At 42.3% G+C, this 14,898-nt stretch overlaps 1 protein-coding gene across 1 annotated transcript in view; it reads right to left on the bottom strand.

Moving 5' to 3' along the window:
• Nucleotides 1-14,898, bottom strand: part of LOC138567643 (zinc finger protein 2-like) — a 563,467-nt gene that overhangs the window by 58,330 nt on the left and 490,239 nt on the right. The window contains exon 7 of the mRNA XM_069646107.1: nt 10,873-10,971. Within this exon, the coding sequence (XP_069502208.1) occupies nt 10,873-10,971 (99 nt within the window). The remainder of the gene's footprint in view (nt 1-10,872; nt 10,972-14,898) is intronic.

Raw genomic sequence — 14,898 nt, 5'->3', positions numbered from 1 at the left:
AAGAAACAGCTCACTTATTTGCCAAATCCAAGCAAGGTTACTATGCTAAGAATAATAAAGCGAACAGATTTCTGGTGGAGAAATTGGCTAAGACAAAGCAGAATAACACCATAGTGGGCCTCTGCGACCCTCAGGGCAAGGTCCAATGCGCTGCCCAACATAAGCTACGATTGGCAGCGACCCATCTCTCTGAAACAATGTTGGCGTTGCCCTGAGACCAAGCAGAACAGCTGCGGTAGCTGTGGGATGCTGCCCCTCCACAGCTCGAAGAGCCCGACAGAGATGGACTGGACGGCAAGATCATAGGTGAGGAGATTGAGGCTGCCATCAATTCCCTAAAGCCTAGAGCCCCAGGCCCAGATGGGTTCACAACAAGGTTTTATAAAGTGTTTGGCCCCCAACTGGTGGCCCCACTAACAGCGCTCTTTAATTCATTTGGTGTCTCGGGCGCCATCACTCCATCAATGCAGGAATCCATAACAGTGCTGCTGCTCAAACCCGGCAAAGATCCCAGGGACAATAGCTCATACAGGCCCATTTTTCTACTAAACATTTATTCAAAGGTTTTGGCCAATCGCCTGGCGGACGTCCTGCCCACTTTGATAAATTCAGATCAAACAGGGTTTATAATGCATAGATCAACCGGGGACAACATCTGTAGGGTCCTAAATCTAGTGGACATAGCTAACCAAGACTCGCACAAATTGGCCCTGCTGGCTTTGGACGCTTCCAAAGCCTTCGATACATTAGATTGGACCTTTCTACAACTTACCCTTGAAGCCTTTCACTTTGGTCCGAGCTTCCGCAAATTAGTCCTGGCGAACTACCAGTCCCCTAAAACTCTTCTCCAGTTTAACCACAACCTATCAGATCCAATCCCCTTAACCTGCGGAACCAGGCAGGGATGCCCCCTATCTCCTCTTCTGTTTGCCCTGGTAATGGAGCCCTTCTCACAACGGGTTCAGCAAGACCCAAACATCAAAGGCCTTCCTATTGGCCCCTCCCAGCATAAGATCTCACTCTGTGCTGATGATGTGCTGCTATCCATAACAGATAGTCAGCCTTCCCTAACATCAGCCCTTAAAGAGCTCTGCAGATTTGGGAGGGTGGTGGGATTCGCCATCAATTTTGTGAAATCGGCAGCCCTGGGGGTAGGCCTGCGACCCGGAGATCGGGAGATCTTGGAACCCTTATGCCCAATTCAGTGGAGTGAGAAATCTATTCCCTAACTGGGTGTCCGGATCCCTGCTCGTCTTAAAGACATATGCCTATTGAACTTCCCCCGGCTCTTTAGAGAGCTGGAGAGAGACCTTGAACGATGAACCACGCAGGAGATCTCTCTTATGGAACGGATCACTGCTTGCAAGATAAATCTCCTTCCACGTTTCCTTTATGCCTGCTTCTCTCTGACCACTACGATCCTAGTACCCCCCCTCTTGCATATGCAGTGGAAAATGCTTTGGTTTATATGGAAGGCAAGAAAGGCAAAGATATCCGAAGAGGCCATGATGGGCAGTTCCCGGTTGGGAGGGTTGGGGGTCCCCGACCTACGTAAATATCAAGTAGCCGCACAACTGGCACATGTTCGGGCGTGGACCATGGCCACCGGAGCTCCGAAATGGGTGGAACTAGAGCAATCCCGCCTCACATTTCCCTTTTGCTTTCTCCCCCACATTCTGCCCCCGTTACGGAATACCTGGGCTGGGATTTTGGCCTCTACTACACACACCCTTAAAATATGGGACTGGGCATTAAAACACAAGGGTATCGCGTGGGGCTTGGGCCTTTCCTCCCCGATCTTTCACAACCCAGCTTTCTCTCCTGGGTACCATCCAACTGTCAGGTACTGTCAGGTTGGAGTGACATATTCTTTACATACAGTATCATATACTCATTTACATTGGGTCAGGAGAGACACATATTTAGTATAGAAAGGTTTTAGGAAGTTATTATGGGTTATATTTTTAAACAGCCAATTTTGCCCTTAACCTTCATTGCAGTCTATGGAAATTGCCCCAAGCCAAGATGGAGGTTCTCAGTCTAAATTCTAATTGGCTGGAGATTGTTTATAGGGAGGACAATGAACATTCTAAACTGCCTTTCATTGTCCTTGCCCAGCTGAGAGGTTGTGTGCCTTGTAGCTCCTGCTTAACTTTGTCAAGGGTGACAAGTTTCTAGCAGTTGAGCGGAAAATCTGAAAGTATAACAGGAGTCGTGTTTGGAGTTTGGTGGAGACACAGGACAGGAGTCAGAAACTTCCAATTTTCTGAGAAAAGAAGTTTTCAAGTCTCAATCACAAGATAAGTGACTTTCCAGTTTTGTTGAACTTTGTAAAAAGGTTATATTTATTTAAGGGATTGAAATCGCAAATCTGTATCTAAAAAGATTGAAGCGCGTACGTTTGTTTTTATCTCTACGTGTCAATTCAAACTAGCGCGTGAGTTTTTTCCCGTTACTTTGAGCCCGCGCGTGTGTCTCTGCGCGTGAGAGTGAAGCGCGAGCGTGAACTTTGGACTGGCTTTTACTGTTCGTTTACGCAAGGGTTTTTTCTGCGTGATAAAATAAAGTGCGTGTGCTTTTTCCCGCGATTTGGTTTTTTGCGCGTGTGCGTATTTATTCGTGAGTTGGACTTTAGCCCGTGTAATTTTTATCGCGTCTTGGACTTTAGTGCGAGTGCGTTTTACCCGCGAATTGGATTGTCAGCGCGTGTGCGTTTTTCCCGCGACTTGGAGAAAAGCGCATGTAATTTTTTATCGCGTCTTGGACTTTAGCGCGAGTGCGTTTTACCCGCAAATTGGATTGTCAGCAGGTGTGCGTATTTCCCGCGACTTGGACAAAAGCGCGTGTGTTTTTTCCCGCGATTTGGATTGTCAGCGCATGTGCGAATTTCCCGCGACTTGGAGAAAAGCGCGTGTGATTTTTTCCAGCGGTTTTGGATTTTAGCGCGTGTGCTGGCTTTCCCCGTGAAGATTCCATCGCAAGTTAAATTCGTTCCAGAGTAAAAGACACTCTACAAAGAAAATATTAAAAACAAATACAAGAACTTAAAAGAACTTCCTTAAACTTATTTGAAGACCTTGTTCAAGAATCTTAGGGTTGAGCAGACTAACTACAAAGTTTCATTACATTCATGGACCTACTGAGAAGGCTGAATGATCTATAAGATTCTGGTCCACAAGTAAGGAAGTCTTGTCTGCTTATCACTTCTCTGGGCATTCTGAAGAGAGGTACCAGGTATGGTTTTTAAACTATTTTGGTAAAGGATATAGAGTATAAGGTTAGTATAGTAACCCAAGAGTAATGAGGTGTATTGCATGTTTATGTTTTAACTACAGGTGAAGAACCAGTGAGTTGATAGCTTCCAGCCTGGTGTTTGTTTCTTTGTCCCTTCCCCCTTTCCCCTGAAGGTGAGGTAAACTGAGCAGTTATATATATGTCAGCTCAGAGTGCCACATTTTGGGTGGATTGTCGGGGGTTCAGCAGCTTCTGCAGACACCAGGATCTCAGCATGACAGTATGAAAGGCCAATAAAAAAAAAGTGTCTGCCCAAGCTGTTATGAACCCCGACGAGACAACCATGGAGGCATTGGGAGTAATGGTTAGGGAAATGAGAGAAGAGTTACGGGTGGCTCATCAGGAGTATTCAAGTCTTTGTCAAAGAATGGATGAGTTAAATTTAAAGGTAACCCAAATACAAGAAAGAGAAGTTGAAGTTTCGGAAGGTGCAGGAAACCCACCTGAGTTGGTGAGAGTAGGAGAAGAACAAGAACCTAGGCTTCCCAGAGGGGCAGAGGGAGGTTTAGGAACTTTAGTTATGCCTGTTCCTTTTTCAGACTCAGTGTGAATTGCATTTTTTAAGTCGCCCAGAGTTGTTTTCCACAGATGCTTCAAAGGTAACATTCATCTTATCATATTTATCTGGAGAAGCTTCTGCATGGGGAAGTCTTTTGGTGAGTCAAAAGAATTTGGCTTTGAATAATTATTCCCTTTTCCAGACCGAATTTAAGAAAATGTTTGATAAGAGACAGTTATCTTTAGAGGTTGATGGAGAATTACTGGAACTGCGCCAGGGAGGAAAGGAGTTAATTTCTTATATCACTCAATTTAGAACTTTAATTTTAGAAAGTAAATGGCCAGAGGAGAAGAGGGCTTCCTTATTTTATAGGGGCTTAAAGGATGAGTTAAAAGATGCTCTGGCTGGAGTTTTGGAGCGACCAAATACTTTAGATGCCTTAATTGATTTGGTGGTTCAGTTGGATTTTCGTTTAACAGAAAGACGTTTAGAGCGTAGACGTACTCAGGGAGAGGTTAGGTTTCCAGGAAGAATGGAGAGGCCTAAAGTTGAGATGGTGAACAGAGAAGTGAAGTCAAAGATAATTGACCAGCAGAGCCGGGTGAGAGGTCCGTTGTCCAAGGAAGAGAAGGCAAGAAGAAGGGAGAATAATTTGTGCTTATACTGTGGTAGGAGTGGTCATTTTCTTGAAACCTGTCCTTTTACCCCCAAGAAGATCTCCAAATCTTCAGGCAGAGTACAACAAGTGGCTAACACAATACAGACAGCGGTTCCTCACATAACTGTGAACGTATCCTTGATGTTCGAAAAGGTATTTTTAGGTTCTGGGCCAATTATTATTGATTCAGGAGCTACGGGTAATTTTATGGAGAGAGGATTGGCAAAACCTCTAGGTGTTCCTATAGTTGCTAAGAAAGAAATGGAGCAGGTCAGAGCAGTTGATGGGACATCTCTTTCTTCAGGTCCAATCACTCATAATACAGAGTTACTTGAGATGGATATGACTGGAGGTCATAAAGAAAATATTTCTTTTGAGTTAATTGACGCGCCAATCTTGAAAATTATTTTGGGTATGCCCTGGCTTACACTTCATAATCCCAGAATTGATTGGAGTGCAAGAAGTGTATCTTTAGAATCAACCTTTTGTCAGGAACATTGTCTTTCAGGAAAATCTTTTGAAGAGAAAGAAAAAGTTGTGAATTCCATTTCATTCTCGCTTGCAGAAAGAGGGGCAATAGGTTTTGACATTGGAGCAGTTGTGGGTGAACTTCCAACTTGTTATCAGGATTTTAGGGATGTTTTTGATGAAAAGGAAGCTGGAGAGTTGCCTCCTCATAGACCTTTTGACTGCAAGATAGAGTTGAAGCCTGGAGCTATTTTACCAAGCAGTAGGGTTTATGCCTTGACTGAAAAAGAGAATGATTATTTGAAAGAATATTTAAAGGAAAATTTGGCTAAGGGATTTATTCGGCACTCTCAATCGCCGGCAGCCTCACCATTGTTCTTTGTGCCTAAAGCTGATGGTTCTCTCAGAACTTGTATAGATTACAGGGCAGTAAATAGAATGACAGTGAAAAATCGGTATCCTCTCCCTCTCATTTCAGAAATGTTAAATCAAATCCAAGGTGCTACCATATTTTCTAAGTTGGATTTACGTGGAGCTTATCATCTTGTAAGGGTCCAAGAGGGGGATGAGTGGAAGACGGCATTTAAAACCAGATTTGGCCTGTACGAGTACCAAGTGATGCCTTTCGGTCTTTGCAATGCCCCAGCGGCTTTTCAATTTTTTATCGATGAGGTTCTTCGGGAATTTCTTGATGTTTTTGTTATCGTCTATATTGACGACATTTTGATTTTTTCCCAGAATTTGGAGAAACACAAAATTCACGTTCGACAGGTCTTAAGGAAATTGAGAGAGAATAATCTTTATGCTAAATTGGAGAAGAGTCAGTTCCATACGGATTCGGGAGAATTTTTAGGATTTGTGATCACTCCTTGTGGCCTGGAAATGAATCCAAAAAAGGTGGAAGCGGTTCGTGATTGGCCTACTCCAACTAAGGTGAAGGAGATCCAGAGCTTTTTGGGATTTGCCAATTTTTACCGAAGATTCATTGAAGGCTTCTCCAGTTTAGTAGCTCCAATTACTCGACTTTTAAGAAAAGGAGTTCCATTTGTTTGGGAAGCTAAGGCTGATGAGGCTTTTCAAATTTTGAAGGAGAAATTCATTACCTTTCCTATCTTGATTCACCCTGATACTTCCAAACCATTTTTTGTAGAGGCTGATGCTTCCAATGTGGCAATGGGAGCAGTGTTGTCTCAGAGGAATAATGTTACAGGACAATTGCATCCAGTGGCCTACTTTTCTAAGAGATTTTCACCTGCGGAGGAAAATTACACCATTTCAGACCGAGAGCTTCTTGCTATCAAAGCAGCATTTGAAGAATGGCGACATTTTTTAAAAGGAGCACGTCACACTGTGACTGTATTAACTGACCACCGAAATTTACTTTTTTTGAAGACAGGAAAAACTCTGACACCTCGACAACTTAGGTGGTCATTATTTTTTGCGGATTACGACTTTATAGTTACTTTTAAGCCAGGTAATCAAAATAAAAAGGCAGATGCTCTGTCACGGCAGTTTCCAGAAAGTGAGGTTAAGTCGGTCTGTGAGCCTCTTCCATTGATCGCTCTAGAACGTTTTGTTCTTGCTGGGGTTGAAAAGGAGAATGAAATCTTCAAGAAAGTACGGGAATCCATTTCTGAGACACAACTTGAAGATTGGGTTCGTTTGGATCCAGCTCGCAAAATTAAAGATGGTTTACCTTATTTAGATGACAGACTCTATTTACCATCAATTGAACTTAGAGAAAAAATGTTGAAGGAGTGTCACGAATCAGTCTTGGCAGGACATCCAGGGTATCGGAAGACTCTTCAGTTGATCAGAAGAAATTTTTGGTGGGAACAAATTCGACAAGATACCCTTAATTTTGTTAAGACCTGTGAAATTTGTGCTAGATCTAAGAATCTCATCGGAAAGCCTTCTGGGTTATTGGAGCCGTTACCAGTTCCACCGCGGCCTTGGTACTCAGTGTCTTTAGATTTCATCACGGATCTTCCACAAGATAAAGGGTGTACTTCGGTATTGGTTGTAGTTGATTTACTCACTAAAGAAGCACATTTCATTCCAATGAAGGGAGAGGTTACCGCTGATAGTTTAGCTCACAGTTTCTTGCAAGAAGTGGTAAGATTACATGGAATTCCCAGTCAGGTCATCTCAGATAGAGGTTCTCAATTTATTTCTAAGTTTTGGAGAGCTTTTTGTAAGAGATTGGGAGTAGAGGTATGTTTATCATCAGGTTATCATCCAGAAACCAATGGGCAGGTAGAAAGGATAAATCAGGAGTTGGAAAAATATTCGAGGTGTTATCTGCAGACAGGTGAAGAGTGGGTAGATTTGTTGTGGGTTGCAGAATTCGCATATAACAACTGTAGTAAGGATGCCACCTCTATGTCTCCGTTTTATTTGGGACGAGGTTTTCATCCTCGTTTTCTTAGTATTGACATTAATAATGATTCAGGAAACCCAGAAGTCGAAAGGAGACTAGAAGTTATGAAAAGAAATTTGGAAAAGGCAAAAGGGGTGTTGGTGGAGAGTAAACAAAAATACAAAGGGTTTGCTGACCGTAAAAGAAAGATTAGTCCTCAATATAGTGAGGGAGACTTGGTGTGGTTATCAACCAAGTTTTTGAGAATTAAAGGAAGAAATAAGTTTTGTCCTCGTTTCGTAGGACTGTTTGTTGTTGAAAAGGTGATTAATCCAGTGGCTGTTCGTCTTAAATTACCCAGTCATATGAAAACTCATCCAACTTTCCATGTTAGTTTATTAAAACCTGTGGTTAAAGGAACTAGATTAACACCTACTCCTTCGGCAGTTGTGATTGAGGAAGATGCTTCTGAAGAATTTCTGGTTAAGAGAATTCTGGACTCTAGAAGAGTAGGAGGAAAGCTACAGTATCTCATTGATTGGGAGGGCTTTGGTCCTGAAGAGCGCACTTGGGAGAAAGCAAGTGATGTGCATGCTCCTCGTTTGGTTGAAAGATTCCATAAAAAATTTCCATTGAAGAGTGGCCCAGGGACTGGGCGTTTGGAGGGTGGGTACTGTCAGGTACTGTCAGGTTGGAGTGACATATTCTTTACATACAGTATCATATACTCATTTACATTGGGTCAGGGGAGACACATATTTAGTATAGAAAGGTTTTAGGAAGTTATTATGGGTTATATTTTTAAACAGCCAATTTTGCCCTTAACCTTCATTGCAGTCTATGGAAATTGCCCCAAGCCAAGATGGAGGTTCTCAGTCTAAATTCTAACTGGCTGGAGATTGTTTATAGGGAGGACAATGAACATTCTAAACTGCCTTTCATCGTCCTTGCCCAGCTGAGAGGTCGTGTGCCTTGTAGCTCCTGCTTAACTTTGTCAAGGGTGACAAGTTTCTAGCAGTTGAGCGGAAAATCTGAAAGTATAACAGGAGTCGTGTTTGGAGTTTGGTGGAGACACAGGACAGGAGTCAGAAACTTCCAATTTTCTGAGAAAAGAAGTTTTCATGTCTCAATCACAAGATAAGTGACTTTCCAGTTTTGTTGAACTTTGTAAAAAGGTTATATTTATTTAAGGGATTGAAATCGCAAATCTGTATCTAAAAAGATTGAAGCGCGTACGTTTGTTTTTATCTCTACGTGTCAATTCAAACTAGCGCGTGTTTTTTCCCGTTACTTTGAGCCCGCGCGTGTGAGTGAAGCGCGAGCGTGAACTTTGGACTCGCGTTTACTGTTCGTTTACGCGAGGGGTTTTTTTGCGTGATAAAATAAAGCGCGTGTGCTTTTTCCCACGATTTGGTTTTTTGCGCGTGTGCGTATTTATTCGTGAGTTGGACTTTAGCGCGTGTAATTTTTATCGCGTCTTGGACTTTAGCGCGAGTGCGTTTTACCCGCGAATTGGATTGTCAGCGTGTGTGCGTATTTCCCGCGACTTGGAGAAAAGCGCGTGTAATTTTTTATCGCGTCTTGGACTTTAGCGCGAGTGCGTTTTACCCGCGAATTGGATTGTCAGCGCGTGTGCGTATTTCCCGCGACTTGGACAAAAGCGCGTGTGTTTTTTCCTGCGATTTGGATTGTCAGCGCGTGTGCGAATTTCCCGCGACTTGGAGAAAAGTGTGTGTGATTTTTTCCCGCGGTTTTGGATTTTAGCGCGTGTGCTGGCTTTCCACGTGAAGATTCCATCGCAAGTTAAATTCGTTCCTGAGTAAAAGACACTCTACAAAGAAAATATTAAAAACAAATACAAGAACATAAAAGAACTTCCTTAAACTTATTTGAAGACCTTGTTCAAGAATCTTAGGGTTGAGCAGACTAACTACAAAGTTTAATTACATTCATGGACCTACTGAGAAGGCTGAATGATCTATAAGATTCTGGTCCACAAGTAAGGAAGTCTTGTCTGCTTATCACTTCTCTGGGCATTCTGAAGAGAGGTACCAGGTATGGTTTTTAAACTATTTTGGTAAAGGATATAGAGTTTAAGGTTAGTATAGTAACCCAAGAGTAATGAGGTGTATTGCATGTTTATGTTTTAACTACAGGTGAAGAACCAGCGAGTTGATAGCTTCAAGCCTGGTGTTTGTTTCTTTGTCTCTTCCCCCTTTCCCCTGAAAGTGAGGTAAACTGAGCAGTTATATATATGTCAGCTCAGAGTGCCACATTTTGGGTGGATTGTCGGGGGTTCAGCAGCTTCTGCAGACACCAGGTTCTCAGCATGACACCACCAAACTTCAAAAACTGGACTACAGGAGGGCTGGAATACCTGGGACAACTTTTTGAGAATGGCCAACCCCGCTCTTTCGAACAATGCAAATCAGCCTTTCGCCTAACTGAAACAGACAGGTTCTCTTATTCGCAACTTCGACGTTGGTGTTCTTATCCCCAGACCCAACAAGCAGCCCCACGTACCCCTGGCCCTCTGGAACTTGCCCTGAAGGACCTGCCGATCAATGGGAAAGTATCCACTCTTTACAAACTGTTACAGGAGGATACACTTGCCACCAGAGCCCCCAATATGGCACAATGGGAGGCAGATCTGGGTCACCCTTTGGAAGACCAAACATGGGTGGACATATGGTCTAGAACCCACTCCTCCACCTTTTGCATCACTAATCAGGAATGTGCCCATAAACCACTACTCCCCGACCCGCTTGTATCATTTCAATCAATCTCTTGACCTCCAATGCTGGCGTAAATGTGGACAGCCTGGTTCATACTTTAATATGTGGTGGTCTTGCCCCACCGTACAATCTTTCTGTCCCAATGCATTTCTGCTATAGAAGACATCACTCATGTAGTAATCCCTAGGGAGCCGGAAACTATATTACTAGGCGCGTCAGTACCGGGGGCTGACTCGAGATCGGGGCGAACAGCCAACCTCCTTATGCAACCTCTATTAGCGGGGAAAATCACAACCACCCGTACTTGAAAGACTATTGAGGGCCCCTCTATGACTCTTTGGTGGATCAAACTCTGGGTATATCTTGGTCGCAGAGAAAGTTACGGTGGCCAAGGCAGGCCTCTTGCATCGGTTTACGGACATATGGGCCCCACTTCTGGATTATGACCTGAACATCCCGGCACTGACCCACAAGCCCCGAATGACCCAATGGGCCCTACGATCAGGCACTGAACTAATCGCGGACGATCCTGCCCCGCCAGGCCAAGAGGAGGTTTGAGCGAGGGATGGGGGTCGGGGGTAGGGGCTGGGAAGGGGAGCCTCAGAGTACCCAGGCAGTGCTCACTCAGTCTTACTTGTTTGGGATTTAAAATCAATCTGTGTTTCATGTATGCCTGTACTGTTTTCACTTGTGCAACCGGTTTCAAAATAAACATGTTAAAAATAATTACAAAAAAGAAATCCATAATGGCCGATAATCTATAGTTTACTCATTGCGAAAGAGTTAAAAAAAAGCTTTACAGGATTTCTGCATCAGATGTTTTTTAATGTTTTGAAGCAGTAATACATAGTCTACTTACCTCCAGTAACTCGTCTCTGTTTGTCTTTCATGTCAAGGACATAGGTCTCGCCCACTTCATTAATACCGACCGATGCAACTGTTGTGGTAACTTCAGGCCCTGACAAAACAAATACAGTGCACATATAAACATGTTTCCAGTGACAGGAGATACCTAACACAGTGCTAATGATAAAACCTCACCAATCCAGATCATCTCTCCCACCTTTACGTCAACCTAGTTAAAAGCATCTAGGTGCATTATTTTGAAAACATTTCTTTGTAAACTCTATAAAATATCCATTATCAAAAAGGTTCTCGTTTTGCTTGCAGAGGTTGTAATTTGAATTTATTGGTTATTGATATACAATGTTAGACATCTTGGGTCAGCCTTGTACTTGTGTAGATCAACAGTCGTTTGTTTGCAAAGTGGGGATGAGATAACATTCAACAAAGGTGGGAGTAACCAATGACCTATGCTGAGAGCCAGGGACAATAATACTCGATGGGTCTAAAATGAGATTAACAGGGACGCTTCCCTAGTGTTGGCGAAACTGAGTGAATACCTAGAACATACTAAGTCTCAAGGTGCGCCGCACACCAAAGAAACAGTAGTCATGTTTACTGGGCAACAGTAGTTGTCCAGTAAACTGCCGGTAAACTGCCACAATAATTTGAGACACTGAACAGAGGATGCTACTCCTTACAGGGAACTCTGATTTCCAATTAGCAAACAAGTATCAGTATTTACATGGGTGCAGTTATGGCAACTGTTATGTATTGAAACACAGCCCTGAAGAAGAGCAATGCTCGAAATATGTGCTGGTTGGCTACTTGTTTTTTAAAAATTGTTGTACATACTTGAAACTATTAAATACACTAAGATATATTTTCAGCACAAGCACATGACTACTGGTTCTTTAGTGTGTGGTGCACCTTGAGACTTGGTGTGTTCTAGGTATTTACTCAGTTTTGATGAGATAAAATAAGTAATGAGAGGGCTAGATAACCCTGTTTCTATTGGTGCTGGACTTTAATTGTTCATAACAGTTAAGGTAGTGCGTGTAGCACAGTCAAAAGGATAAGTTGTGCTAGTTGGTAGGTGTCAGCAGAGTTGATTTTATTTGCATGAATTTACTCAAGTAAACTGAGCACCAATTGATCTACAGATCTCTGTGACCGCTCAACTTGTATCCGGAGGCTTTGCAGGCCTAACAGTGGCTATCAAGCGCCCTTTACTAAGGAACAACATTTGTCCTTTTTTGCATAGCCTTGTTAAAGACATGATGGTCGAAACACGTGTCTGCTCTTTTCTATGTGAGCATCACCATTGGTACCCAATTTAATTGTGTAACTTCATGCAAATAAAAACAACTCTGCTAACACCTACCAATTAGCACGAGCTATCCTTTTGACTGTGCTACACACACTACCTTAATTGCTATGAACAATTTAAATCCAGTGCCAATAGAAACAGGGTTCCGTACCCCTCCCGTTTCCTACCGCACGGGACTGTTTGAGTATTGCATAGCATCGAAGATTGTACAAGATCAGCGCAGGGGTCCATTGTTCCTTGAAAGTTCTCGCCACTTCCCTTCCGATAAAATAATTGTCTGATGCAAAGCCACTGGGTTTTGTAATGTATGCATTCTGTTATCACAGAGCACATTCATTTGAGACTGTTACTGCCAGTAGCAAAGGTATTATGGCTCTGTTTATTTGCTGACTTGCTTTTAATCATTTTCCTTTTATGTGTGCACTTTTTGCCGAAATGTTTACTGTTTCTTTTTTTAAATGGGGGTTCAAATGACAGGTCCACCCAAATCTCCCTTATAGCCCCCACGCCACTGCACAAACTCCCCACCACTCAAGCCCCAAACAAACATATATATAGTCAGTGAAAAAAAAGTTGATTAAAAAACAGTTAAGGTGATGTTGTGCCAATAGGTTTCTATGGGGCTCACTAGTCATGGCCTTCGACCATGGATACTGTTCATGTTGCACCATTCGGTTTCTTTGGGGCCCACTAGCCATGGGCTTTGGGCATGACCAGTGGTCACGGCTTCCATTCATTTGTTTCTTTGGAGCCCACTAGTGCGGGCCTTCGGCTGTGCCCACTGTACATGTTGCACCAAAAGCATTCTTTGGGACCCACTAGCCATTGCTGATGTAGCTTTAAAATGTATTTTAAAAAATAACTTTTCCCGTTCCTGCTGTACTTGTAAAGTTTCAATATTTAAAACTCTTATCCGATGCCCGCGGTTATCCCCTGATATTCCCCCAATAAAAGCACCAAACTACACATACGGCAGCAATGAACCCACGGTTCAGTAGTATCCACTGCTATACCTGCGGTTATCTGAAACTGCTCAAAAAATCACAATCTCATTCATCCCTTCCATCAAGGCACTCGCTGAGTAGCACCCTTCTCTTGTCATGGTCTCCCCACTCCCCCCTCAGGTACTTCTTCCCTCCTTAGCCCTCTCCCGTTACCCCTATCACTGTTTGTTTTGTGTGATGCACTTTCATTCCCGATCGCATCTTCCGTTGTAGCGGCGGTTATCTCACGGGATGCCCACGGTATTACCACAATAATGCAAAAATGCTTGAACTCTAACTCAGTCCACAGACCACCCCCAGCAGCCCAATGTCACATGATGTCCTCTTTCCCCCTCCCACCTCAGGCCTGATACCATTTCATCCTCTTTCCTCCTCCAAATAGCCTTTTTTCACTTTTTGTTTGTGCTTAATCCTGGAATAACCGTGGTTATCGCTTGCATTGAGCAAAAAATAAATGCCGGCTTTTTCATTTCAGAAAATTCTCTCCACTGATTTGCCCCATGGGAGAATTAGCTATAATTATGGGAGAAGGTTATTAGTAATACAATTTCCGTATTTCCTATGTAACTAGGCAATCACTTTGTCGCAGCACTATGAAATATATATATATTTTAAAAAATTCAAAAAAATGCACAAACAAAGGGCACATGATTAAAAGCAAGTCGGCAAACGGTATATGGGTATTGTTGTTCAATTGGAAATTACTTATACGAATTGGAAAAAATATATTTATTATGTTCATTTTTGCTCTCTATTTCGTTCTCTGTAAAGTTTTACCTTAATGTATTCATGATACTTGATGTGGGCATAATGAAAGCTACGTTGTTTCACTTTTATGATGCAAGTTGAAATCAAGTAAAACGATGGATTGAAATAAATGTTATGCAAACATAGACACTTGAAACATTCGGGGGAAAAACAATTAACTGTGCTCTTTGTTATGGATGGGAAGGATCATAGTGGTATGACTGTAATGTGCCATTCCTGAAACGTATATGATATTAGCTAAGCAGGGATTGGTTTGTGACTACTGCCAATGACTTTGAAAAGCAGCTGTGGATAGTTGTCCACTAAATTACATAAATACAAACGAAGCTGGAGAGTGAAACATTTTGAAAAAAAAGGGGGTTTGCTCAAAAAGAAAATATAAAATAAACATTGGAATGAGTGGGGCTGCAGCAGAACACATCATGATTACTGGCTTGGACATAAAAGATAAAAATACAATTATCATATCAATCCCGATTAGGTTCTAATCCTGAATGTATATTTTTCTGGGATAAACCATTTTATTGGATTTCAAAACATCATTTGGCATAGTTGGTATCCTTTTGAATTATAGGTTATTGCGAATATAGAAATGATTTTAACCCGTATAAAATGGACCCCCGGCATATCTACAACATATTCCAATTGATTAATACACGCAGTTTATTTTTTTTTAAAGCACAAACTGTACAGCAGTTACAATGTTAACACCATCCAATAACATGTGAGTTGTTTAGAACACCTTATACGCGACCTTTCATTTTACTGATATTCTGTCAATAAATGCATACTGTCTGCATGGCATGTTTCAAAATGTAGGTTTTAGTTATGTATAGTCCCCTTACTACCTTTTCCTCTCTATCTCTTTCTTGTATCCTCACTCACTCTTTTTAACTCTTTTCCCTGCCACTTTCTGCTCTGCGCCACAATAATTGTCAAC

Source organism: Ambystoma mexicanum, chromosome 2p (genome assembly GCF_040938575.1).
Source record: "Ambystoma mexicanum isolate Mex_15411 chromosome 2p, UKY_AmexF1_1, whole genome shotgun sequence".
In the NCBI taxonomy this organism is placed as follows: domain Eukaryota; kingdom Metazoa; phylum Chordata; class Amphibia; order Caudata; family Ambystomatidae; genus Ambystoma; species Ambystoma mexicanum.
Note: the sequence above shows the minus strand (reverse complement) of the source record. Positions and strands in the feature narration are given on the sequence as shown.